The sequence below is a fragment of the Python bivittatus genome, unplaced genomic scaffold, assembly GCF_059951505.1.
Source record: "Python bivittatus isolate LINGU-HERP-01145 unplaced genomic scaffold, Pbiv_v1 ctg000330_np1212, whole genome shotgun sequence".
NCBI lineage: Eukaryota > Metazoa > Chordata > Lepidosauria > Squamata > Pythonidae > Python > Python bivittatus.
The window spans coordinates 40931656-40956502 of record NW_028277058.1 but is presented as its reverse complement, the minus strand read 5'-3'; the positions used below and the strand labels follow the sequence as shown (position 1 = coordinate 40956502).

Below are 24847 nucleotides of genomic sequence, written 5' to 3'. Positions count from 1 at the left end.
CAGGGTGGAAGAGAATGCAATGGCTGAATTGGTCCAAAGAAGAGGAGACCCTTGAAAATGCAAGCTATGAGACCCAGTACCATTTTGAAATAGTTTGCAGAACTGATGACTCTCCCAAAACCAGGTCTAGTAAGAGGTGCCCAGGTGCTCAGTTTGCCCTTTCAGGTCCTGGAAACAAACCAACTGCTCTGCTCTCTAGCTCCCCTTTGTTACAAACCCTTGTACACCCACTGTTTGGAACACCTTGGTCTTGAAAACAACTTGACTGCATTCCTGGCATCACTCCCTGGTTTTGGACTTGGTAAGATCCTAGACTGATTTACCACAATGCAATTAACTTCTTTTGAGCATTTTGCATTTTGGGACATAAAGAGGACAATGGTGTACAGAGAATAGGTTTCAGTTACCATTATTTATAGTTTAAAGGCTTTGAGAAAGTAAGGGATGGAAGCTCCTCTAGTTCAGGCTTTAGAGAGCCATGGCCTATTGGTATAACATGGCCTAACTCAGTATCTGTAAATGTGTATGTTTATGACATATTTGATTGCCAAAGGAACACCATCCCTTGATTTCAGGTCAGGGTTGGACAGATGCAACTTTTATTTCTTGGGATGAAGAATTATTTGAAAATAGTTTTTGTTGAGCTATTTTTATGTTTCTTATAAGATAATGAACAGACATAAAGGTTAACAATTATTTTCTTAGTTTACTCCAAATATTTTGGGGGATTATAATTGGGAGAAATACTGAAAATGTTATTTAGAAGTTTGTACCTTAACATTCACAGATTCCCTGGGAAGAGGAAGAGAAACATTCAAGGCTGCAATGTTCATATCACCCTGTAGTGCAGTAACTTATACAGGTAGGAAACCAACTGTAAAACAACTTAATACATTTTCCAAACTATATGATTCAACCCAAGTGATAATGTGGCAAAAATATTCCAAAGCTATTTCATGTCATAATATACAAAGAATTGATTTGAATTTTTATTCATTTTGAATTTCTACTTCAATTTTTTAATGAAATCTTTAGACCTTGCTTTATCAGAAATAACCTGTATAAATGCACCATCAATGATGCTCTGTCCATCTTGAAAGAGGATTGCACCTCTGCATTTGACAGCTGAGAAAATGCTATATATAGTAATTGACGCTATCATTTAATAATTAATTTTAATCATATGAAAATGTTTAGATGTTTCAGCACTAAATGGACAAACATCACGTTCATGAACACTTCTATCTCATTGCAGCTGCAAAGAGTAGGACAGAAACATTCTTTTCAGGAGAATTTCTAGAATTATTTGGCAATCCTGATTGACACAGCGGCAAAGTTCAGCATTGCAGAGGATTTTCCCACATTCATTATTTTCTTGTATTCCTTATTTGGGGAGGGGGTGGGGGCAGAATGTCTTAAACTCAAGGTTGTTTTTCTTTTTGGAAAATACTGTGTCCAAACACTAGAATCTGATTACAATTGACTATGTTTTTAACAGAAATAAAGCAACTTCATAACTCAGTTTGAATCTGGCTTATTTTAGTAAACCATAGCTCAAGGAAATCATAGCTTGTCTGGTTTGGACATAAATGTGTGACTAGTTAAACATGGATGCAAAAACTGCTCTTGGCAGAACTGAGTGAGGAGGGAAAAGGGCCCAGGATTTATTCATCTCATTTTTTTTTTTTTTGGTCTGCACTCAGTCATTGCTGACCCTGCAGTGACTGCTTGGACGAGTCCTTGCAGTTTTCAAGGCAATTGTTTTTCAGAAGTGGTTTGCCAGAGCCTCCTTCCTAGAGCAGAGCCCAGCTGGCGAGCGCAGGAGGCGGGGTTTCCGTTGCTTCGCGCCCTTTTCGGGCGCGCATGGTTTTTCGCGCTTACCGGCAACTGCTCCCAACTCCTTTTTGCAAGGCGCCGCCAGCATTTTTCCTCCCACCGGAGTGAGAGTACCCATTTATCTACTCACGTGAGTTTTCGACCTGTTGGGTTGACAGGAACTGGGGAGGAAACAGGAGCTCACCCTGTTTAACACGAAGGCTGGACTCGAACCGCTGAAGCGTCGACCATTTCTGGCCGGCAACTTTCAGCGTCATTAAGCCACTGCGCCACCACGTCCCCCCTATTCATCTCATGGTAAGCCATTATTTAGCACTGGATCTGAATGCAACCCTGATGTAAATGTACATTGTAGGAATAATTTCTCAGATATCTCTATTACCTTTTTTTCCTAGGATATCTCTAAGGGTACCTCATCAGTCAGAGGAATATAATTCTATATTAGGAATTTAACCAAAGCACAAGGGCCATATCCATCACAAAAAATCAAACTAGTGAAACTGAATGGGTAATAACTGTATTACAACATACAACATATATCCATCACATTGGGGGTGGCTCTTACATAGTGGTCATACAGATTTTGGCAGTCTAGTTCTGGCAGCTCTAATGTAGTGTATATTCAGTATCAAGCAAGATAAAATAAATCAGCAGACTGTAACACAAGTTTCTCTTCAGCATTATATATACCAGAATAATGAGGAATATATTTTAAGAATCCACAGTATAACTATGCAAACATAGCTCAATGCCTCAACAGACAGCCAAACAGTTTGACAGCATGAAAGCAGAGAAAAATGGTAATAGTTGAAAGTGGGTAGAAAAATAATCTCCCTTGCAAAACAAGAATTCCTAAAAATCAAAGCTCTTAGACCCTTTGGCCACAAGATGTCCTCATTGCTCTATGAACAGGAAGAAGGTAAGAGAAGAAAATCACTGGCGAGATCATGTAAGCAGAGCAAAAGACTGAAGACCATGAAAGTCAATATTCGCATTTACTACTCATGCAATACACACTGATGTCATTTCCCCCTTCACCTCCGAAGTCCAGTCCAGTAATTATTCTGCCTTGACAAGATTTTATCTTTCAATCATTTATCTACCCTGTTTGGATCACAGCACTACTTCCAAGGTACAGTGATGGGTTAATAGTATGTCAAAGAGATAACAACTTCAATAACATTTTTTCACAGCCATTCTGTTAAAATCATCCTGGAAGCACAGATATTGGATATGGGAGTGACCTATAAGTCACCTGGCCCATTGCCATGCCAAAACAGAATGTGACTGTACATTTATTGAAGTTTTTAACCAGTTCAGTGCTGAAGTTGACTTAGAAATGGAGCTATCCTCCACTTCTTTGGGAATACATTTTGTAAAACAAGCTTCCCTATGCTGGTTTTCTGCATATGTGCTGGACTTCAACTCACATATCTCCAGGTAGCATAGCCATACTGGTTGGGAATTATGGAAGTTGGGAATCCAACACATCTGCAGGCATCACACTGGAAGGCTGTTCTAGTGATAGTTCTGAAAATTAAAATTAATTTCATTTTTTAAAACATGGTGGCCCTTCTCTAACACCAAACTGTATTTTTTTTATAAGAGACTGTATGTATTTCCCAGATACTCTGCTTTTAAGAGATGATTAGGAAAGTAGGATGCCAACATTCCAGATATAGTAATCTGTACAATCCTGTACAATTCAAGCAATGAGCATGAAACTGAGCAAACTCAGGGAGGCAGTGAAGGACAGGAAGGCCTGGCACGATATGGTTCATGGGGTCACGAAAAGTCGGACACGACTTAATGACTGAACAACAACAACAACAACAATCCTTTAATTTTGACAAAATTGGCAAGATGTCTACTAGGGTAGAGCATTTGGAAATTTTTAAGAAGTGTTTTCAGCATCATGGAATCATAGCAGCTATCTGCTATGCATTAAAGCAATCCAACTTTTTTCAGGTTCCACACATGCCTCAAATAAATACACCGCGGCTGTAAGAGCTACATTAACTTTAATGACCCCCTTCTTACTCATTTATCAAGATTTGCACCTCCTGAGGGTAAGCAATATCTTAGGAGATTCTCAGGCATGGAGCTTCTCCCTAAAATAGCATGACAAAAATCTGTGGCCTTAGGCCCACATGCAGGCTTTGGCCTAATTTAGATCTCTGTCCTTGAAGGTTACTGGAAGTGGGGGAAAAGCGGGAGGAAGATACAAGAATAGAGAAAGATGGGACCTCAGAAAGATTAAAAGGCTGTTAGATGGATAAATAAAGGTACCAGAAAAAAGACAGTAGGCACCACTCCCCATTTTTGGAACTGTCCACTTCTTTCTTGAGCCACAACAGCCATTATCCTGCAGCCTCCAATACATTAACCCCCATCCCAGGCTGTGAACCCTACCATGCACAAAATTGTCCACCCCTGCCATACTACTAAATTGTCTCTTTGTCTCTTATACTTCTCCGTGCAAACATAACATAGAAAATAAAACAAATCTGTATCTTCTGATTGATTCTTGCCTCCCCAGTCCCAGGTATGTAACTCCTATATGCCTAATAAGGGAAAGTCCCTTAACTGACATAGATAACTTCTCTCTATCAAAAATGTGCTTAAGGACTGAAAAGTCCATCAGTATGCTGATGATACTCAATTGTACATCTCCGCTTCTGGTGACTTAAGCGATCCTATCTCAGTGTCTGGAGGCTGTGAGGATCTGGATGGGGAACAACAGACTTCAACTGAACCCTGGCAAGACTGAGTGGATTTGGGTTTTGAGCCCCTCTGGTTCCAGGAGTTTACCATCTTTGATACTGGATGGGGTCGCACTGCCCCAAACAGACCCTGTGCGCAATCTGGGGGTCCCCCTGGACTCATGACTCCTGCTCAAAGAGCAGGTGGCAGTCGTGGCTAGGAGGGCCTTTGCACAACTTCATATTGTGCATCAGTTGCACCCATTCCTAGATCAGAGGGACCTACTCACAGTCACTCATGCCCTGGTCACCTCCCGATTAGACTACTGCAATGAGCTCTACATGGGGCTGCCATGGAAGAGTATCTGGAAACTTCAGCTGGTGCAAAATGCAGTGGCGCGAGCAGTTGTGTGTGTTTCTAGTAGAACACACGTTACACCTCTGCTTCGCAAGCTGCATTGGTTACCAGTTCATTTCTGGGTCCAATTCAAGGTGCTGGTGTTGACCTTTAAAGCCCTTCATGGCATGGGGCTGGGCTATCTGAGGGACCACCTCTCCCCAGTTTCATTTGCCTGTCCTACCAGATCCAGCAGAAAGGGCATGTTATGGGTTCCGTCGCCTAGGGAGATACATTTGGCAGGTCCCAAGCGGCTGGCCTTTTCTGTTGTGGCGACTGTGCTGTGGAATCTTCTCCCCCTGAGGTGAGGTTAGCCTTGTCATTGTTGAGATTCCAGATGTCCATTAAGACTTGGTTATGCCAGCAAGCCTGGGAACCCCAGGGGACAAAGGAATTAGTGAGGTGGCTCCCTTATTTTAACAACCTTTTATTCTCTGTTTTATTTTGTTTTTTATATTTTTAATGTATTTATTGTCTGTTTTTAGGTTTGTTGTATGTGCCCAAAGTCGCCTATGGTGAGATGGGTGGCTATATAAATTGGTTTAATAATAAATTTAATAAATAAAAATGCATATAGTACTGTCCTACCTTTTCATTTAGGATTTTAAGGTGTTCTACACAGCATTTCCTCCTCTTATTTTCCCCCACAGCAATGCTGTGAGGCATATAGACTTGGAGAGAATGATTGGTCCAAAGTCCCCCAAGGAGTTTCCATGGATGAGGATGAACTAAACCCTGGATCTCCCCATTCCTAGTCCTAATCACTACACCACACTGGCCATACTGTTTGTGAGAGGAATGGTTTGGGAGTTTACCTGAGGTACTCGTAGAGTCCATACATAGGCAAGAAGTCAATATCAGACAGAAACATGTATGGAGTGCTGATGTGTTTCATAGCCACATTCCGCAGGAGATTCACAGGGTAGAATTGTCCCTCTTTATACACTATGTGATATCCAACATTGTGACGGCTCATGAGGACCTCCGAACCTTGAGCGTAGCGCAGAAACTGTTGGGCTTCTGCATCGGAAAGATAGAGTGCCAAACTGATTGGCCCTTCCCAGTGTTTACAAATGGCTTCAAGCATCTGCAATCTAAGAGGAGAGAAAGAAAGAAAAGGTCAGAAAAGGACATTTTCATTATTTTGGATGACATAGGCAAGCCTTTCTGTCTTGGTGTCAATTCCAAAAGGGTAAAGATGTCTTCAAGTCCACCACCCTCTTGGTGACTGTTTGGAGACATCCATACATTTTTCTTGACACTATATGGGAATGGTTTCCCACTCCCTTCCTCTAGGTTGTTTTTTGATTTCCCACCCTGAAATTCCCAGCTGGTCTCCCATCTAAGGACCAACCAAGGATCAACCCTGTTTCAGCCAGATGTTAATCAGAGCAGCTCATTGCAGATTCACTCAAGAAAACAAAATGAAGAAACCCTTTGCTAAACATGGTCTATGTTTAGATTCAAAGGCTAAGAAAGAACTACTGTAGTACAATGCCTATTCTCTCTAGAAAAGAAAAAAAAATAATTTTCAAGGTTTTATATCTCCACTGAGAACAGGGAAAGAAACAAATGCAGCAGCTTTATGTAATTGTTGCAGAGGAAAACATGTGTTTTTCTGAAGCAGTGAAAACAGATAAGCCAAGAAGTAGGAAGGGATAAGTAATTACTTCACTGTTCATTTTATTATATTCATAAGCAATGTAAGGCCAGTGTGGTTAAAATAAAAAAAAAGCTTGGTAAATTAAACAGGCAAAAATACAAGCTCCAGCAAACAAATAATAATAATAATAAAATTCTAATAGTAAAAAGGTTTGTTTTGTGTTAAGGAAAACAAGGCTTTCTGGTTAAAGATGGTGAATCACAAATACCTACAGAAAAGAACATTAATGATGAACACTTTAAACAATTTATTTCCAAGATATGCCATGGGTGTTTAACAAACGCAATACAATCCTGCAATTAATTAACACCACTGCAATATAATCTGAGTGCTTCCAGGAACTCTTTCCATTCTTAGTAAATTCAATTAAAATACATTATTATATTGAAGATATAAATGCTGAAAATGAATATTCTGATGATTTTCTGTGAAGCTGTTTTTATTCAGAGATGCAATAGTTTTCCTGTCTCTTTTGCTTTGTTAATGTCAGGGTGGGAAATGTAAGGTCCATCAAAATCCACATCATTTCAGACATCCTGTGAAATAAGCAGTCTTATTCCCAGAATTCACTCATTTTGGGAATAAGGCTGCTTCAGTGTTGGGCAAGAAAGAGTACGCTTTTAGTGCTATTCTGAGGAAGAGATTAGAAGCATCTGCTGTCTGGTTACATTAACCACTAGTGGTGTGCAAGATGTTTTGAATTTAAAGCATGTTTCAAATGTGAATGGTTTGAATTTGCCTGCCTGCCTTTCCTTTCCCCTTTCCTTTCCCCTTCCCCCCCCCCCTTCCTTCCTTCTTATAGAGCCACCCATCTCACCACAGTGACTCTGGTCAGTGTACAAAGATTAAAGCTACCATAACAATATAAATCCATAAAAGCCACATCACCAACAAGATCACCTAACTGTCTGGCCCAAATGCCCGGGGGAACAGCCAGGTCTTCAGAGGCTTATGAAAGGGTAACAGGGTTGGGGCCATCCTGATCTCTGGGGGGATGCTATTCCACAGGGCAGGTACAGCCACTGAGAATGCATGGATTCCAGCAAGATGGCATTGTTTGGTGGAGGGGACCCAGAGCATGCCCTCCCTGTTAGGCCTGGTGAGGCAGGCAGAAACAACAATGGCCCCGCAAATAGGTTGGCCCTATGCCATGGACCGCTTTATAGGTGGTATCCAGCACCTAGAATATCTCTACTAACTATAATAATTGGGCCAAGTGATGTTGTGGTTTATTGAAACAAGCCAAGAACAGACTATGGTCTCAGATACTGTCTTGTTTCAATAAGTTACAGTTCAGAAGTAATAAGTAAGTGAGTTGAATTTAAACAAGGAGACAAATGTTTTAGATCAGCTCTGTATGGCCATGCCAAAAAAGACAGAATGAAAGGAGAATTTGTGCTGAAGCCAGTTCCTCCTGTGTAATGTAAACTATAGAAGTTAGCATTACATCCAAACTGGTCCTTGCAAGGTCCAGTTCAAGACAAAGCTCTTCCATGTCTAGTGTATCACAACAATTATTTATCTTAACTGTGGAGAGCTTCAGTACTTCAGAGAAAGCTAGTTATTAATATTTGCTTATACCTATATTGGTTGTTAAGAATTGGGAAATATTCTTGGACAGTTTATTATGATTTAACTTCAATATCTACCACTAGATATTTCTATGGTGCTGCTTAGTTCCTATATGATCTGCCATAATTTATTTCTGATAGTATTTTCCATGAGATGGATGGGATGTTTTTAATGCCTCCTTTTGCCCCCCACCTCCCGCCTTTGGATGATTGAAAAAGTTGTTTCAATAGAGTGTAGATCTTGCAAATATTATACAACATAATATTTGTACTATATATACAGTATTTGTAAGCTATCTTTTCAATTCAAAATACATCAAAAATATTTCAAAGTGTCAGGTAACCTTAAGGCACTCTGAAGTACTCTGAACCAAAACGATCCAGAATCGTTCATGAGCAACTAGACCCAATCCTCAATAGTCATAATCGGACTATAATAATCAGACCTGAGGCTGGGGGTGGATTTTCAAAGAGCAGCAAAAGCTGTAAAGCAAGGATGTTACCTGTGGCCATTTTCTCACTAGTCATTTATAGCATTTTACAGTGTCAACAGCCAGGGTGGTGGAGAGATAAATCCCATCTTCATTACTGATACATCAGCAGGTTGATGCTATAAATTATGGGTGGGAAAATGGTTTGAATCATTCAAAGGACAGCATTATGTAATGGATGGATGCCATAAGAGAAAAGGACCTAAAGAAGACTATTTTTTTCTCAATAACGATATAGAACTGAAACCACTAACTGGATCGTTGCAGGAGGCATGTCGTATTAGATTTCTAACCTGAGGAAAGTACCCACTTAATCAAACCCAGAGGAGATCAGATTTGTCCACATAGACCTGGTATTGTTGGGGCCTTCAGACTAAGAATTCAGTGTAGCAATTCCCCTGATCAACTAACTCCTTTATGGTGTGTGAACTACTGACTTGTGAGTTGGTTCATTTTCCTTACTCCCAACCCTAGAGGGGCCCATAAACTCTTCTGTCTGCTCCTTGGTAGTTTTCTCCTACCTGGCTACGGTAGAAGGGGGGAGTGAAAAAGGAAATAAATAGAGGCCTAACAAGTCCTCTGAGTCTGTCCACAGTGGCACTGGTTCCAACTGTACCACTCTGGATTTTTTATTTTGTCTCCAGAGTGGAGGGGGAATAAAAATAAAAAAGGAAGGAAGCTGGAAATGCAGCCTCCCCAGACACTTCTGGGAGGAATGAAAAAAATGGGCACTGCAACTCAAAAGTTTTGTGTTGTATGCTGCCAGCATCACACTCAGTCTATTGACGGAGAGAAGGAATGGCTGAGTTGTTTGTTGTGTGAACCAGTATTTCTTTGTAAAAGGAGATCTGTGTTAGTCTATGGTGGCAAAAAAACAACGCCTCCCCCAAAAAACCAGGAGTAGTCTGGTAGCACCTCTTCTGACTAACAAATACATTTATTTATGAAAGCTAATGCTTTTTAATAGAATTTGTTAGTCAGAAAAGATGCTACCGGACTCCTCCTGATTTAGTACTTCCTTGGTAGCTATTTTGCAAAACCTGCATATACTTAGTAAAGGCAACTAGTAAATGGTGAAGAAAAACTCTGAGGGGCTGAATATATCAAGCTATTCTTGTTTGTCTACTTTGCAGATCTTTCTGCTTGTTATCAGTGAAGTTTCAGATGAAGTTTGAAAAGAAATTAAAAGAGAGAAAAAACATTTTCAGTTCAGCTTATCAAATTAAATTTTGCCAAACCATAATTCCCCAAATGCTATAGAATAGCTAAAGGCAGCATAAAAAGTGAGGGTTTATTAACACAAACCAGGAGCTTTCATTAATCTAAGTGAAAGAAGAGATTTGTATGGCTCCCACCCTTGTGGCATTTCAGAAACTACTGAAAACCTGCTTGTTCTCCCAGGCCTTAGGATTAGAGTGGTTGTGGCTCCCCTTTTAGTTTAACTTAGTTTTGTCTGGTTTAAGAATGAGGTGCTTGTTCTTCCAGTTGGCCATGCTCTCTTTTTATAAGTATTTTCTTTATTTATAAGCTGCCCAGAAAGAGTCAGAAGCCCTCAAAATTGGATTAAATAAATAAAATAAGAATATCAGAGCTCCAGTTCTATTCTAAGTAAACAAAACACACACACGCACACACAACAAAAAACAAAACACCCCCCCCCCCGCAACCTCACATGGATCTCACTGCCATTTATGTATTTTTTCCTATGTGGAAAACTTATAATCAAGAAACATTCAGGAAAAGATAAAAATAGCAATCATAACCATCACCAATGTAAACTTCATTCGCAGACGTTGTCTTCCCAGAGTCAGTTCTGTCCTGAGTAAAAAAATAATTTTGCCCTTCTCTCCCACCATCCTGCTCTTACTATACAGGAAGAAGATAGTGGGCTTTGTTTTATTTTGTTATTGGTCTAGACTTCCCTTCAAAGAGGATACTTATTTCAGTTGTTGAATGAAGGAAAAAGAGCTCTCATGGCAAGAAAACAGAAGGCTTTTGTTTCTGAGTCTGAGCGATTTTTCAATATGTCTGGAAGCTTCTCTCTATTCTGGTTCGTCTCTCAACGTTTCTCTTGCATGTTCAGATCTTAACTTGTATTTTTTGCAACTGTGCACCTTAAAAGTTGGATACTACCTTAAAACCAGTTTCTGCCATCAGGCCTGGAATCCAGAGGAAGCAGATTATAAAGTACTGCGAACAGATTGATCTAGCCCTCTCTCTATGCTGCATGCCTTGCTAGACCAAACACATTAGCTCCATCAATTATTGGTATTTCAGCCTGTCCATCCTAATGACAATACACAGAAAATGAGTGCAACTGCCGTGGGAGGAATGTAATTTGAAAAAAACAAAATGGTTTAAAGAAGATTGAAAAAACAAAACAAAACAAAACAAAACAACCCACACTGAAATGCATAAGAGGAAATAAAATGGCTAAGTAATTCTTTAGCAGGAATGTTGTTTGTTGATTTTACATGAAAGAAAGAATCGCCAACTCAGATAAATAACATACCACCCATGGATGCGATAGAATAGGATAGGGCTAACAGAATGAGTAGTATATTTGTCTTCTCTGAATAAAGGAAATGCCCCCATCCATCAATACAAATTCTCCACCTAAATCCAAAGTGAATTAAAATCCTGGAGGAAAAACATACATATGCCTGCTGGATTTACTAATTCTCTGTGGCATTCACACAGTGTTTGACATTCTCTTGAAAGGTTTACCAAACAACAGCAAAACCCCCCACCCACCCAAGAAATGTTTCCTATATTAAAAATCAATAGAGCAGGGATTGGTGAACATTGCCAAAAAAAAAGGATGCTAAGGCAGAGATGGCAGCTGACAGTGCCATGGTTTCTATAAGCTCGGGATTGTTTCTTCAGTATTTAATAGTTGTTTAGTCAGACCTGAATTCCTAGAGTTTCTGTGTGCAGGAACATTGATCCTTTATATAGTCAGCTGGGGGAATGGGGATCTTGTGCACATCACAGGTTACATTCTGCCAGTGCAACTCTGATTCCTTCTTTATATGAAAACATATAAAAGATATCTTTTCCTTCCCCATACAAATTACAGCATCCAAAGGAAGCCAGGTTGTGGGAACTGAGATGGAAGGATTCTGCTGGTGGTTTCATGCAAGATTCTCTTGGTTTTTGATATAATGGATGCCCATTTTATTGTTTCGGTATAATTGACTGGCTTCTCAGAATCACATGGTATAGAAATATGTTGGGTCAGCTAATTTATCGGAAAAAAAAAAAAAAGAAAGAAAAGGACAGTTGGATCTTTCCTCAACAAAATCCTTGTCTGTACTGAAAGGGAACATTGGGTATAATCGTGGCAATGCTTTTCAGTACTGTAGAATAATTTATCCTACAGATGACCTCACAACTCTGGCTTCTTTACTGCCACTTTTCCATGTGTAACAACAATAGTAACTATCCTTCCTGCCTGCCTCTGAAATGCTTTTGAAATCTGCATCTCATTACAAGGTAGAGAGTTGACCTGGTGAACAGGGGAGGGTCTTGCCTGTTCCAAAAATTGGGAACCTTCTTAGACTCTGGAGGTAGGGCCTTCTCCAAACTAGTTGGCCTTGAGATGAGGATTACAGTGTACCTGTACAAACAAGTGTTGCCTTTGACAGATATGTATTTCTTACAGCAATATCAAGGTCAGTGGTAACTGTAGGACAAAGAACTAATTTAGAAAAAAATAATACAACTCAGAACAAGGGAACTATGGTGCAGAAGCAAATAGAGAATTAATGAAAATATCTCCTTGAGTCACCATTCAATATTACTTGGTTATTCCTTTTCCTAAGTAATTCCATATATCTAAGCTAACTGCAAACAAGATCAATCCATTCCAAACACATAACTGTCTCAACTGTACATCATCACAAAAATTTCTCACTCTAAGCCTGATCCCCCACTTCTTGTTAGTCAAAACTGTTGGTACTTCAAAAGAAAGGAAGCAAACTGTGGTATTTACTGCCAAAGAACTTAAAACGTCCTTTCTTCCACCAAGAGATGACAATGTGAAATTTTCTGAAATCACCAACAGCAAGTAATTGCATTTGCATAAATTCTCTATAACATAACATTACATTCCTTACCTGTCCATCGAGAGCTGTGCCACCAATGTCACATCAGTGTTATCTGTAGCAAACTCATACTCGTAGTGTAAAAAATATAGGTGAGTCCGGTGGACAGTGAAACGCTCCCGTCGAAACTCATAACACAAGTCATCTTCATCCAGCTCAGATAGTTGTTTCTGTAGCTAAAATGAATACACAAAAACACCCCCCCCCAGGATAAAACTATAAACAAGAGAATACTACTAAGGATCTTTTATTGAAGAACAACTATAAAATCAGATGTCTTCTATGATATCATGTCTACTGTACGTATAACCCCCCTCCCCCAAAACCATAAAGTGAATTTACAAGCCCTAAAATGAAGTGCTACTTCACATATGTGAGTGGGGATTAACAGAGGACAATGTTTTCTCTTTTTGCCCTCCATAAACAGTTGCCAGCTTCTTTTGGCAATGGAGTGATCAGGCTGTTTGGATAAGCCCAAGATCAAACTTACCTGCAACTGTTTAACTAAGTGTCTCAGACAGCAGATTCTTGGGGAAACTGATGGTAATTCCTGACAGTTCCTCCTAAATTCTGTGGGGAAATTGAGCTATATGTTGTGGTCCATCCTGCAGTCCTATATTAATCTGCTGCCTCTGGGTGTAAGTATTATAGCATTCAGATTCTCTCTGTAGAGAATGGGGACCACCTTGCCCTTTGGCTCAGCCAGCAAAATGTCTTGTATAGCCTTGGGTGTGAGTCACTCTTGGCAGTTTACCAGATGCCCTAGTACCTGTCTTGCTGACTGCAAAAGGTCTCCTCCATTTGCACGCCACTTTTTAAGAGATCCAGCTGAAGCCAACCTATGGGCATTTCATTTATGCTTGAGAGAGCAAAGCCCTACTATGGGGAAAGCTGACTGCAGCAATGGACAGAAAAACAGGAAGAGAGCTAGATAGGCATGTTCTCCTCCTAAGCCTTCTCTGCTGTTGCCCCTACCCTATGGAATATTTTTTTCCCCAGAGGTGAGGCGGGCCCCCACTCTCCTGGCCTTCTGGAAAGGGGTGAAGACCTGACTCTGCCAACTCGCGTGGGGCATGAGGTAACCAACCCTGGGGGTGGCTGGCACCTGCTCCTGTAGGTTAATACTTTTAATTTACCATCAATTCCTTGGAATACATTATTTATTTATGTACATTGTTTTTATTGTATTTTAATTAGGATTTCTTTTTTTATTGTAAACAGCCCAGAGTCATTCTTTGAGTGAGATGGGTGGTGACTAAATTTGAAATATAAATAAATAAGCCAGCCTCCTTCTCAAAACTCACACACAAGTAAATATGTCATCACATAAAATATCGGAACTAGCATTTGCTTGTAGCCATGCAAATATTTTGCGGACATAACTGTTATTTGGTTACCTGAACTACAGATTGCATGGTGTGTGATAAAGAAATCATAGCATTTCTAAGAATTATTAAAGCAACAAAAAGCTCAATCAAATTCTTTAATGTGCTAAGAAGGATAGTGTAAAATGGCCTCCTTCCTACAATTTTTTGTGAAAATGCCTATCTTAGAACTGCTGGACTTTGTGGGCAGGGAGGATGGCACATGATGTGAATCTCTGCAGGGACAGTGCATTGCTGTGATGGAAAACCGTTCTCCTTCACAGCAGTATCCAGGAGGAAAGTCCCCAGGGCTTCTTGCTAAGAGCAGCATTTTATTTTTCCTCAGACATTGAGAGGTGTGAAAATAAAAGGGCAAGTACAACACAAGAATTTAGAAAGCTGTCTTATACCAGATTAGACTTTTACCCATGCAAGATCTCAGAGAACATTTTTTATCTCCTTCCCATCCCTCCAAATAGGAGATGCCAAGAATGGAACCTGGCATTTCCCTCACATCAAGCCTGCTCCATGGCTGATGGGGCACCAATGGAAGGGGAACTGAAATTGCTTTTGACTCAAGTAACCCTAGTCAGGGATTCCAAATCTTTATCCCTGTATATTTACCTTCAATTATTCACCATGCTAGCTAAGGAAAATGGGAGGTATAATCAAACACCATCTAGGGACCAAACACTGAGAATTACTGTGTTAGGAAATGAAATATACATTCTAACTCATATTTACACACACACACACACAACCAAAGCAATATCATGTCCTGCAGTAGCACCCTAAGAATTCTTGTGGTGGAGACCAAAGTTCCCTCTAATTTAGTACTCCATTTCAAAGAGCCAACCTTTATTTGTTTAATTTATGTCCCATCTTTTTATCGTCAATGACCGAAATAAAGTTGCTGTCTTTTATCTTTTTATCCATACAGAACTACAGTGGGGCAAAAAAGTATTTAGTCAGCCACCAATTGTGCAAGTTCTCCCACTTAAAAAGATGAGAGAGGCCTGTAATTTTCATCATAGGTATATCTCAACTATGAGAGACAAAATGGGGAAAGAAATCCAGAAAATCACATTGTCTGATTTTTAAACAATTTATTTGCAAATCATGGTGGAAAATAAGTATTTGGTCACCTACAAACAAGCAAGATGTCTGGCTCTCACAGACCTGTAACTACTTCTTTAAGAGGCTCCTCTGTCCTCCACTCGTTACCTGTAGTAATGGCACCTGTTTGACCTTGTTATCAGTATAAAAGACACCTGTCCACAACCTCAAACGGTCACACTCCAAACTCCCCTATGGCCAAGACCAAAGTGCTGTTGAAGGACACCAGAAACAAAATTGAAGACCTGCACCAGGCTGGGAAGACTGAATCTGCAATAGGCAAGCAGCTTGGTGTGAAGAAATCAACTGTGGGAGCAATAGTTAGAAAATGGAAGACATACAAGACCACTGATAATCTCCCTCGATTTGGGGCTCCATGCAAGATCTCACCCCGTGGGGTCAAAATGATCACAAGAACGGTGAGCAAAAATCCCAGAACCACACGGGGGGACCTAGTGAATGACCTGCAGAGAGCTGGGACCAAAGTAACAAAGGCTACCATCAGTAACACACTACGCCGCCAGGGACTCAAATCCTGCAGTGCCAGACGTGTCCCCCTGCTTAAGCCAGTACATGTCCGGGCCCGTCTGAAGTTTGCCAGAGAGCATTTGGATGATCCAGAAGAGGATTGGGAGAATGTCATATGGTCAGATGAAACCAAAGTAGAACATTTTGGTCTAAACTCAACTCGTCGTGTTTGGAGGAGAGAGAATGCTGAGTTGCATCCAAAGAACACCATACCTACTGTGAAGCATGGGGGTGGAAACATCATGCTTTGGGGCTGTTTTTCTGCAAAGGGACCAGGACGACTGATCCGTGTAAAGGAAAGAATGAATGGGGCCATGTATCGTGAGATTTTGAGTGAACACCTCCTTCCATCAGCAAGGGCATTGAAGATGAAGTGTGGCTGGGTCTTTCAGCATGACAATGATCCCAAACACACCGCCCGGGCAACGAAGGAGTGGCTTCGTAAGAAGCATTTCAAGGTCCTGGAGTGGCCTAGCCAGTCTCCAGATCTCAACCCCATGGAAAACCTTTGGAGGGAGTTGAAAGTCCGTGTTGCCCAGCGATAGCCCCAAAACATCACTGCTCTAGAGGAGATCTGCATGGAGGAAAGGGCCAAAATACCAGCAACAGTGTGTGAAAACCTTGTGAAGGCTTACAGGAAATGTTTGACCTCTGTCATTGCCAACAAAGGATATATAACAAAGTATTGAGATGAACTTTTGATATTGACCAAATACTTATTTTCCACCATGATTTGCAAATAAATTCTTTAAAAATCAGACAATGTGATTTTCTGGATTTTTTCCCCCATTTTGTCTCTCATAGTTGAGGTATACCTATGATGAAAATTACAGGCCTCTCTCATCTTTTTAAGTGGGAGAACTTGCACAATTGGTGGCTGACTAAATACTTTTTTGCCCCACTGTATGAACAACTGGACTGAAACAATATATCACCTTTCACAACAACCCTGGCCTTCAGAGGCCTACCATTATGGACAATTTTTAATATCATGACTTAATTGGCACTGAGAACCCTGTCTTGCAATATGTTAATGCTTCTTAAAAGGCATGTAAAATGGTAACAGGCCAAACTACACCATAGCTAATACATAAGATACAGCAATATTTTTTTCTGTTGTTTGCTGCCAAATCTAGAATTTTCCATCTGCCCCTACACTGACCCACAAACAAATTTCTGTAATTTTCACATGATAGGAGACATGGGGCCCTGATCTAAACCACAGTCTGAGGCAAAAAAAGACCCACAAATCCCCAAAGCATTTACTTTTTTAAACACACAAGATTCACACATCTTCCATAATGCATTTGTGAAGTGAGGTAAAACTATGTGTTAGTATTACTTTGCAAATTAGAATTTATTAAATTGGTCTTCGCAAATTGCTTTTACTCTTAACAACTACCCTCCCTTTCTAATCCTATCCAGATAACTTCTGATGAGATAAATCAAAATTGCCTTTGGTGATCAATGGGTGTCTTTGAATCTTCCACTTTCTGACTTAATTTGATTTGTTATTTTATGTTTTTTATAGTAACTGCTAAGTGAGAATTATTATTTTAATTACAGTTTTATCATTTTAAATAGATATATCAAGTATTTGGATAGTGGTTAATGAGCCCTTTAAAATAATAAATAAAACCACTTGCTATCAGTAACAGAAGATGGCAGGTTTGTGAATCTTTTAGTTTTTACAGTAATTCTAATCCCTGTGCTTTTAAAATTAATTCTGAACAACCAATTCAGTTACAGGCAGTCCTGTCTGCCTCAGTCAAATGGTCATCTTCTTAGCCTCCACTCACAAGGAATGACTTTATTAGGAGGTACCATAGAGATTATAAATAATGTCAAAACTCTCATAATAGTTGCAGTCTTTTAGCCCAAACACTAATTTTGGATTGTTCTCTCACTCTTGGTCTGCTCATCACTACAAGAGAAAACTCATCATCTTAAATTCCAGCATGTTTATCACTGAAAACTATCACAACCTAATTCATTTTCTCCAAAGCACAGATAATGTCAGCATTTTAAGTAAAGTCAGAAATGGCTACATGAAATATCTTAATTTTCTTTCCATTTCTTTCTTTGGAAAGACATTTCACATCTCTCCTTATCAATCCAATTCATCAGGCCAAGTACGCATTGTTAAAAGAGCTGTACTGCATCACTTTTTTAAGATATCACAGTATCTTCTTTTTCCAATTTCACAAATACCCAAGCTATACGTTTATAATTGCAAAACAACCATTATCATTATCATTAATCATTGCAGTCACAAAATGATTATTAGAGTACTTCAAACTTCTAAACTAAAAGGATATAACTTAATTATGGATTATGGAACAATGATATGAAATCAATTATTTCTCTGTTTAGTATAGAGGAATGGTGCAAAAAAAAAAAAAAAAAAAAACCCCCACAAAACCCTACGTTTTATTCCTTACTACTTTAACTACTATTTAAGAAAAATGCCAGAAAGGAATTATACTTGTATGTAGGTATACATTTCTCCCTCTCCCTCTGTCTGAATTTGATCACCAGCTTCCATATCTGCAACAGTGCTTCTTTGTCACTGAAATATTGCATTAATGCCTGAGCTCAATTATACATATAAGCATATTTTTTTCATGAAAAACATCTTAGTTGTAGTGTGTATGTACTTGAACATAATCATGTTGTTATAAATAAAATCCAGAAAAAAGAGAGAAAGGAAAAGACCATTAAAGAATGGAATGTCTTTTTCAAATTACAGCTTGATATTGTTATTCTTTTCTTCATAAAGAAAAGAATAACAATATCATAATCATTTATGTAATGTTCATTTACTCTCTTGTTGGCAACTTGCTCAAGATACTTGAAGAAGCTTCTGCTGTTTGAAAGCTGTCCATAAGGCCTTATGAACTGATTCTCTTGGACCTCTGAAAAAGCCCATCTCTTTCTTGAAGAGATTTGTGAATTGATTACTTTTAGCTCAATGTTTTAGTTCTCCTCTAGTAAGCTCAGGACCATGAGCATTAGGCCATGATATTGCTAGGATCCAAATCAGGTCTCTATACTACAAAAAACTTAAGTCTTTCCATTAAATTGTAGGAACCAGCGAATGAAATAGAAACACCTTTTTCTATTTCTGAGAAATTTCTTCCCATGTTCTGAGGACCACAAACGTTTCATTCTTTTTCTGTTTGCTACATTTGTGTAGTATATCTATGTTAGATTAAGCACAATAGATGAAATTGTGCTTAACCTAACATAGACTATGCACAATTTCATCTTTTTGCAATCAATCCTTCTGGATAGTTTAATGATTAGGACTGAGGAAAGCCTTTAAGAAATCCCAGGCTATGTTTTCTAAGCAGCTGGATATGCACCTGTAAGTGTTTTGAATTACAGACTAAGATTGCAAGGCTAAATTGTAAATATTATTAATTTAATTAGCATGCTTCTCATTTAAGCTGCATGAGCAAAGTTTGTGGAAAGCCAAATGTCATGCTTGTTTGTGATATTTGGATCTCAGTATTGCTAATTTTAAAAAATGATAGTTGGATTCTTAAGTATCAGGATATAAGCAAGTAATCATAAATCTTGGGAAAAAATCATAATGAATATTTACCTTTTAGTGTATCATACTTCAGCACACTTACTAGTTATCATTATATATTTCCCAATGATAACTAGAATTTTTTAAAAATCTCAGATGGGACTCTTAATTGCTATTAATTCTGTTCAAAAAGGTCTTTATCTCAAAGAACAATAATGCAGTTCATCTTTCCACGGATATCATCTGTGTGAAAGATGTATGCAATTAATTTGTATGTATAACATGCCTATGATATAATTATGTGATTGTGTATAGCTAGCGAACTGACAGGATTTGAACATTATCTATCTGTCCATCCGTCCGTCCACCCACCCACAGTTCTCTCTAGATGAGTATTACTCTAAAGTCCAGCCTATTGTAGACAGCTTTTCATCTTAGAAATGTGCAGGAAGCAATGATCCCTGGAGGTGAAAACTGAAACTGCTCATATGTTTTTGCTCTACAGAAATATTTGAAGTCTAAGGTATCATCTACACAAAGGCTTTCCAGGTAAAAACTCTTATTTTTCAAGTATCAAATAATTTCTGGTTTCTTATGTAAAAGGAAACCTAATTTAGGCAAGTAAAGTTTATTCCTGACCTATGCAAATTTGAGAAGTGTCCATCATTCTTCCCCTAAGGCCATCTTCCCCAATCTGGCATTATGTGAATTTGCTGGGACTGTAACTCTCAGAATTCCCAGTAACAGTTCCATTAGCGTTACAGTCCCAACACATCTGGCTGCCATAGTTTAACATGATTCTGTCTTTTGAGAGTAGGATTATTGTGGATTTCAGTAGCAGGCCTTTGTTTTAAAATATAAGGCAAAACTGAATACAAAAAGGATAGGACTCCCAAATCTTATGCCCAGTTCTGATGGATGTGCCAAATGTGGCCATACCTAGGGCAGGAGGATCTGGCTATAGTAACTCATGTCTTCAATGCTGCCTGGCTAGACTACTGCAATGTGCTTTACATTCCCTTGAAGACTACTCAGAAGCTACAACTTGGAAATGTGGTAGCCTGCATACTTACTGGCTCTCACCATTGGGAGCATATAATACCGATTCGCAGGCCCTGCACAGGCTACTGATTGGTTACCGGGTACAATTTAAGGTGCTGGTATTGACTTATAAGAACTTTTATGGCTCGGTACCTGGATACTTACAGATGTACCTGCTCCAACCAGTATTGACTTGATCTATTAGTACAATTAGGGAGAAACGACCTATAATCCCACATTTTCAAGAAGTTCAGGGGGCTGAAGCAAGAAGGCCCTGCTTTTCTGTGTTAGTGCTGGTACTCTGGAACAGCTTCTCCCTGTTGGATTTCCAGAAAATGTTTAAAACTGAATTGTTTTGGAGGGCCTTTTCTTAAGTTGATACCTGATACCATCTTGTTTTCGTGTTTTTATGTGGGCTTTGATGTAATTATTATGATGATGATTCTGATTAGTTTTAATCTAAACACTGATGTTTTAATTTTTGCTTTATATATACTATAAGATGAGAAGAGTTGTTTTGATTGTATTGAGGTAGTAATATAATTAATAAAAAATAAATATTTAACAGTTATATAGAAGATCTGTTTGGAGGCATGATAATCAGAGAATTAGCCTGAAGCTGCATCTCTTAAAATTTTCTCTTTGATATAACGATTACAGACAGTCACTTGTATTTCTAATTATAGTGTTCCATGAAGTTCCAAACTGTTATCCATCAACAGAAGGGGCCCACATAAGAACATGATGAGATTTGTCCTAATAGGTTTCTTTTCCAGCTAGTAGTGAACGCGCATACTTATTATGGCTCTTTCTACCATAGGGAGCTTCCTAAGGAGTGGCTCCCCATTTGAGAAAAAAAAAAGAAAAAAAAGAGGATGTTTGTCCAGATATGTTTATCATCTAATACTCATTTATTTAATTTCACTTATTGATTTTTCTGATTTCTAAAAGTGTTGCTGGAATCATACTAAAAAAATGTAGAAATACCTATAAAACCTAAGCTTTTAAAAGAATATCTCCACAAATAAGACATTGTTCCAAAGGAATTGTCTAGAAGAGACATTTTTATGAATGTTTCAGAAACAGGATCTATATATACAACATTGTCCTGCTGGTACACAAATGTTAATTGGTGTTCTTCCAAGCACTAAAGTAGTGGTTCTGAATTTAACTGGAGTTTCAGCTTTTTTTTTTTTTTGTTGATTGACAATTTAATTGCTTAGTTTTATTTTATTTATTTATTAAATTTATATGCCGCACATCTCACTGTATAAGTGACTCTGTATATATAAAACTGTATAATAGTTTTAATTTTGACAGCTCCATAAACAGGGAATGAAGTCAGAGAACCAAACTTGCCTCTATCACATTTTTCAGGCTTGGAGTATGGGGCAAGGTACTGTCTGGCATTTTGTGCTGTGTGGTTTGGAGGTACCCAAAATGCTTCCAAGAAAGAGAAAGAGATAAACACAAGCAATACAAGTACAAATACAAGCTATTAGTCCCTTTTGTACACTCAGATTCCTGGCTGACCTGATGTTATTTTGGGAAGTCTATGATTGGAGCAAAGATACTTGTCGAGAAAGGCAGTCTTCATGCTAATGATTGCAAGTTTATTTGTGGGCCCTTCTCAAAGGTTTCATTACTGATAAATGAAGCTTGTTCACCAACTGCTTTCTACCAGACAAGTATGACCTAGCACTGATTATTTCTCATATATTTTCTCCAATAATTATTATTTGGTAAATCTCTAGATATTCCATTTTACTTAAAGTATATTTCTTTCTTAACCCCTTCCATTTTTCTCCCCAACATATACAACCTGTTGTTTTGCTGCCATGGTAATGGAATTGGACTCCTTTATCCCTTACCTCATACAAGTTAATGTTCAGTGGCTGAAAGTTTTTTTTAATGGATTCTAACATCTCTTCTCTCTGGAAAATTAACATGAAACAGAACAAGGATAAAAAAAACCCTACAGTCACAACAATCACACATATGTTGGTGTGATGAATACTACATCTTAGCTCCAAGGTCAGGTATGCCAAATTTTTGAGTTTCTTCCTCTGAAAATCACTGCCATCTGTGGAGTTGTCATAGCTATGCAGACTTCTTCTAGTAAACCTTTCAGGACATTCCAACACATCAGCTCCTACACCTCTGTTTCTCCTTGGTATAGCAATGATCAGGTAGCAACAATTTCACAAGAAAAAAAGCTTGCATACATACCTTATTAAAAATATACAATCACCACAGGAAAACTGTGATCTATTTCTTTTCTATGGGGCTAGTTGTGGAGCTCGTTTAATGTATATGACTTACCTCCTTCCATAACCCTAATTCATCCAAACGAATGGTAGAAACAACAATTAACTTTAATTCAAAACACTGAAATCCAAACAAGAAAAAATGCACAGGAAAATGAACTAACAGCATGTTAAAAATATGCATTATATGGAGAAGAATGGATTACTTTGCATATAAGCAAAGAAACAAAAAGAAGGCAAAAGCAATCTAATTTATGCCCATGGTAATGCCTCTTCTTAGTGCTTAGTGTGTTGTAATGAGGCCAAAACATAACTGAGGGCAGTATAAAACCAAGTGAACTCCATTAGGTATTTAACAGATATTTGCATTCCAAACCAGCTCTCTTAATTACAAATTAAATTCTAAAGCAATACCTCTAATAACACAACTTGCTAAATTGTAACAGCTTACATATTGAAAGAACCCCTTGAGGGTGAATTCTGACACTGCCAGATTGCCAGTGACAGGCATAAACCATTGATCTTGTAAACAATGAAAGCTATCATTCAGCCGGCACCCAAATTATCAGTGCCAAAGCTGTTTAAATGCTGAACTCTGTCTTCTTCTGTGTACGGCCAGCCTGTCTACTGGGCATGTATAATTTGCTTCCTGCCCTCAGCACTAAAATTACATGTAGTGCAAAGAAACACATTTTGAAATACAAGCACCATCCTCCCCGGCAGTCTCCCTGTACTACTATTCTGTTTTCTGAGTACAAAGTTGATTGCTTTATCATCCATACTCCAACTTGAATAGGAAAAAGAAGATTATAGGTTGCACTTGCTAAAGAATGTTATTCCTTTCTTCTTTTTGTCTTTACATTTTGCAGAATGGCTGGGGTTAGGGAAGAATATAGGAGAGATGGCAGCATTGATAATTTCTCTGGAGGAAACAGCTATAATGAAATGATGGGAGTACATTAGAGAATGGTTTTGCTTAGAGATCAGATACTCTTCCTTAAAGACCCCAAATGACCGGTAATTCAAATGGGGCCCTATCTTCTCACTATTTTCCATATATCGTATCCAACATTTTGACAATCAAGGCTGCTCTGACAAGACTGGGCACCGGTGTCTGAAACCACAAAATCACAATACCCATCCAGTTATTGTTGCTAAGCAGGGTTGGACCACCAAGAATACCAAGGATGTAGGCTAGTTAGGAAGTTTAAAAAAATCTTGAAATAAAACTTCAACATACTTGCAAAGAAATCTACATGGTTCTGTCAACATAGTCATTAAAAAAGCCTGTATCTGAAGTCATCAGATGTCTTCTACCTTTGGGGGAAAAAACCCTTGATTTTCACCCATATTTCTCAAATACATTATAGTTGGATTGCATGCTAATACCTAAATTCTGGTTAACAAAACATAATTGCTGTGTTTACATAACATACTATACCCAACAAATAAATCTTAATATGGCTTAAAGCAATGGCCATGCAAAGAAAATGGCTACTGACCTCCAACATGCTGAACCCCAAAGTACCCAGTCCCATTTTAGCCTAGCTACTCAGCCTATTGGTCTCAAAGTCAAATGAAATATGCATCTGCTAGGCACACAAACACACAGCTTTTTCACTGTCTTTGTGTTCTTGCCATTAGCCCCACTCCCACTGAGGTTGTAGACCTGTTTACATCCATGTTTTAAACTGGGAAAATGTGTGTCTATAAAGCAAAATGGAAAGTACAGTATCATGAAGAATTTCTGTCAGATAATCAACACTTCTAATTCAGTGACATTAAATACTGGAAAATGGAAAGCATCTAAATATGCCACTATCTATATTGCTTGAAAAAAAGAAACTGTGGCTGACTTAAATGAAGAATAGGACAGGTTATGTTAAATTAGCCTTCTCCAGCTTGGTACTTTCCACATGTGTTGATTTATAACTCCCATCATGGATCATGCTGGCTAGGAATGTATTAAGGAAAAGATCCCTTTATTCAAACACTGGACAGGTTGATGTACATTTGGGAAACCTATAAGCAGTTGTTCAGAACATAATATTTGGCATTTAGACTTCCTGATAAGATATTTATAAGCATACTTAACAATAGTTATAACCAGTCATGACTACTCAATATGTAATGAAGCTAACAGACCAATATTCTTCTTATTATACCATTCTAACGTATTTCTCTGTTACTATTAATAGTTCTTGAATGTTGTTGCTTTGCAGAGCACCAA

General features: G+C 38.6%; 1 protein-coding gene across 2 annotated transcripts in view; it reads right to left on the bottom strand.

Moving 5' to 3' along the window:
- LARGE1 (LARGE xylosyl- and glucuronyltransferase 1) overlaps positions 1-24847 on the bottom strand; it is a 356507-nt gene that overhangs the window by 14690 nt on the left and 316970 nt on the right. The window contains exons 11-13 of one of the 2 annotated variants that reach the window (XM_088141083.1): positions 22222-22284; positions 12779-12942; positions 5751-6029 (exon numbers count right to left, since the gene is read on the bottom strand). In XM_088141083.1, the coding sequence (XP_087997209.1) occupies positions 5751-6029; positions 12779-12942; positions 22222-22284 (506 nt within the window). The remainder of the gene's footprint in view (positions 1-5750; positions 6030-12778; positions 12943-22221; positions 22285-24847) is intronic. The other variant, XM_088141084.1, reaches the window with a different exon arrangement.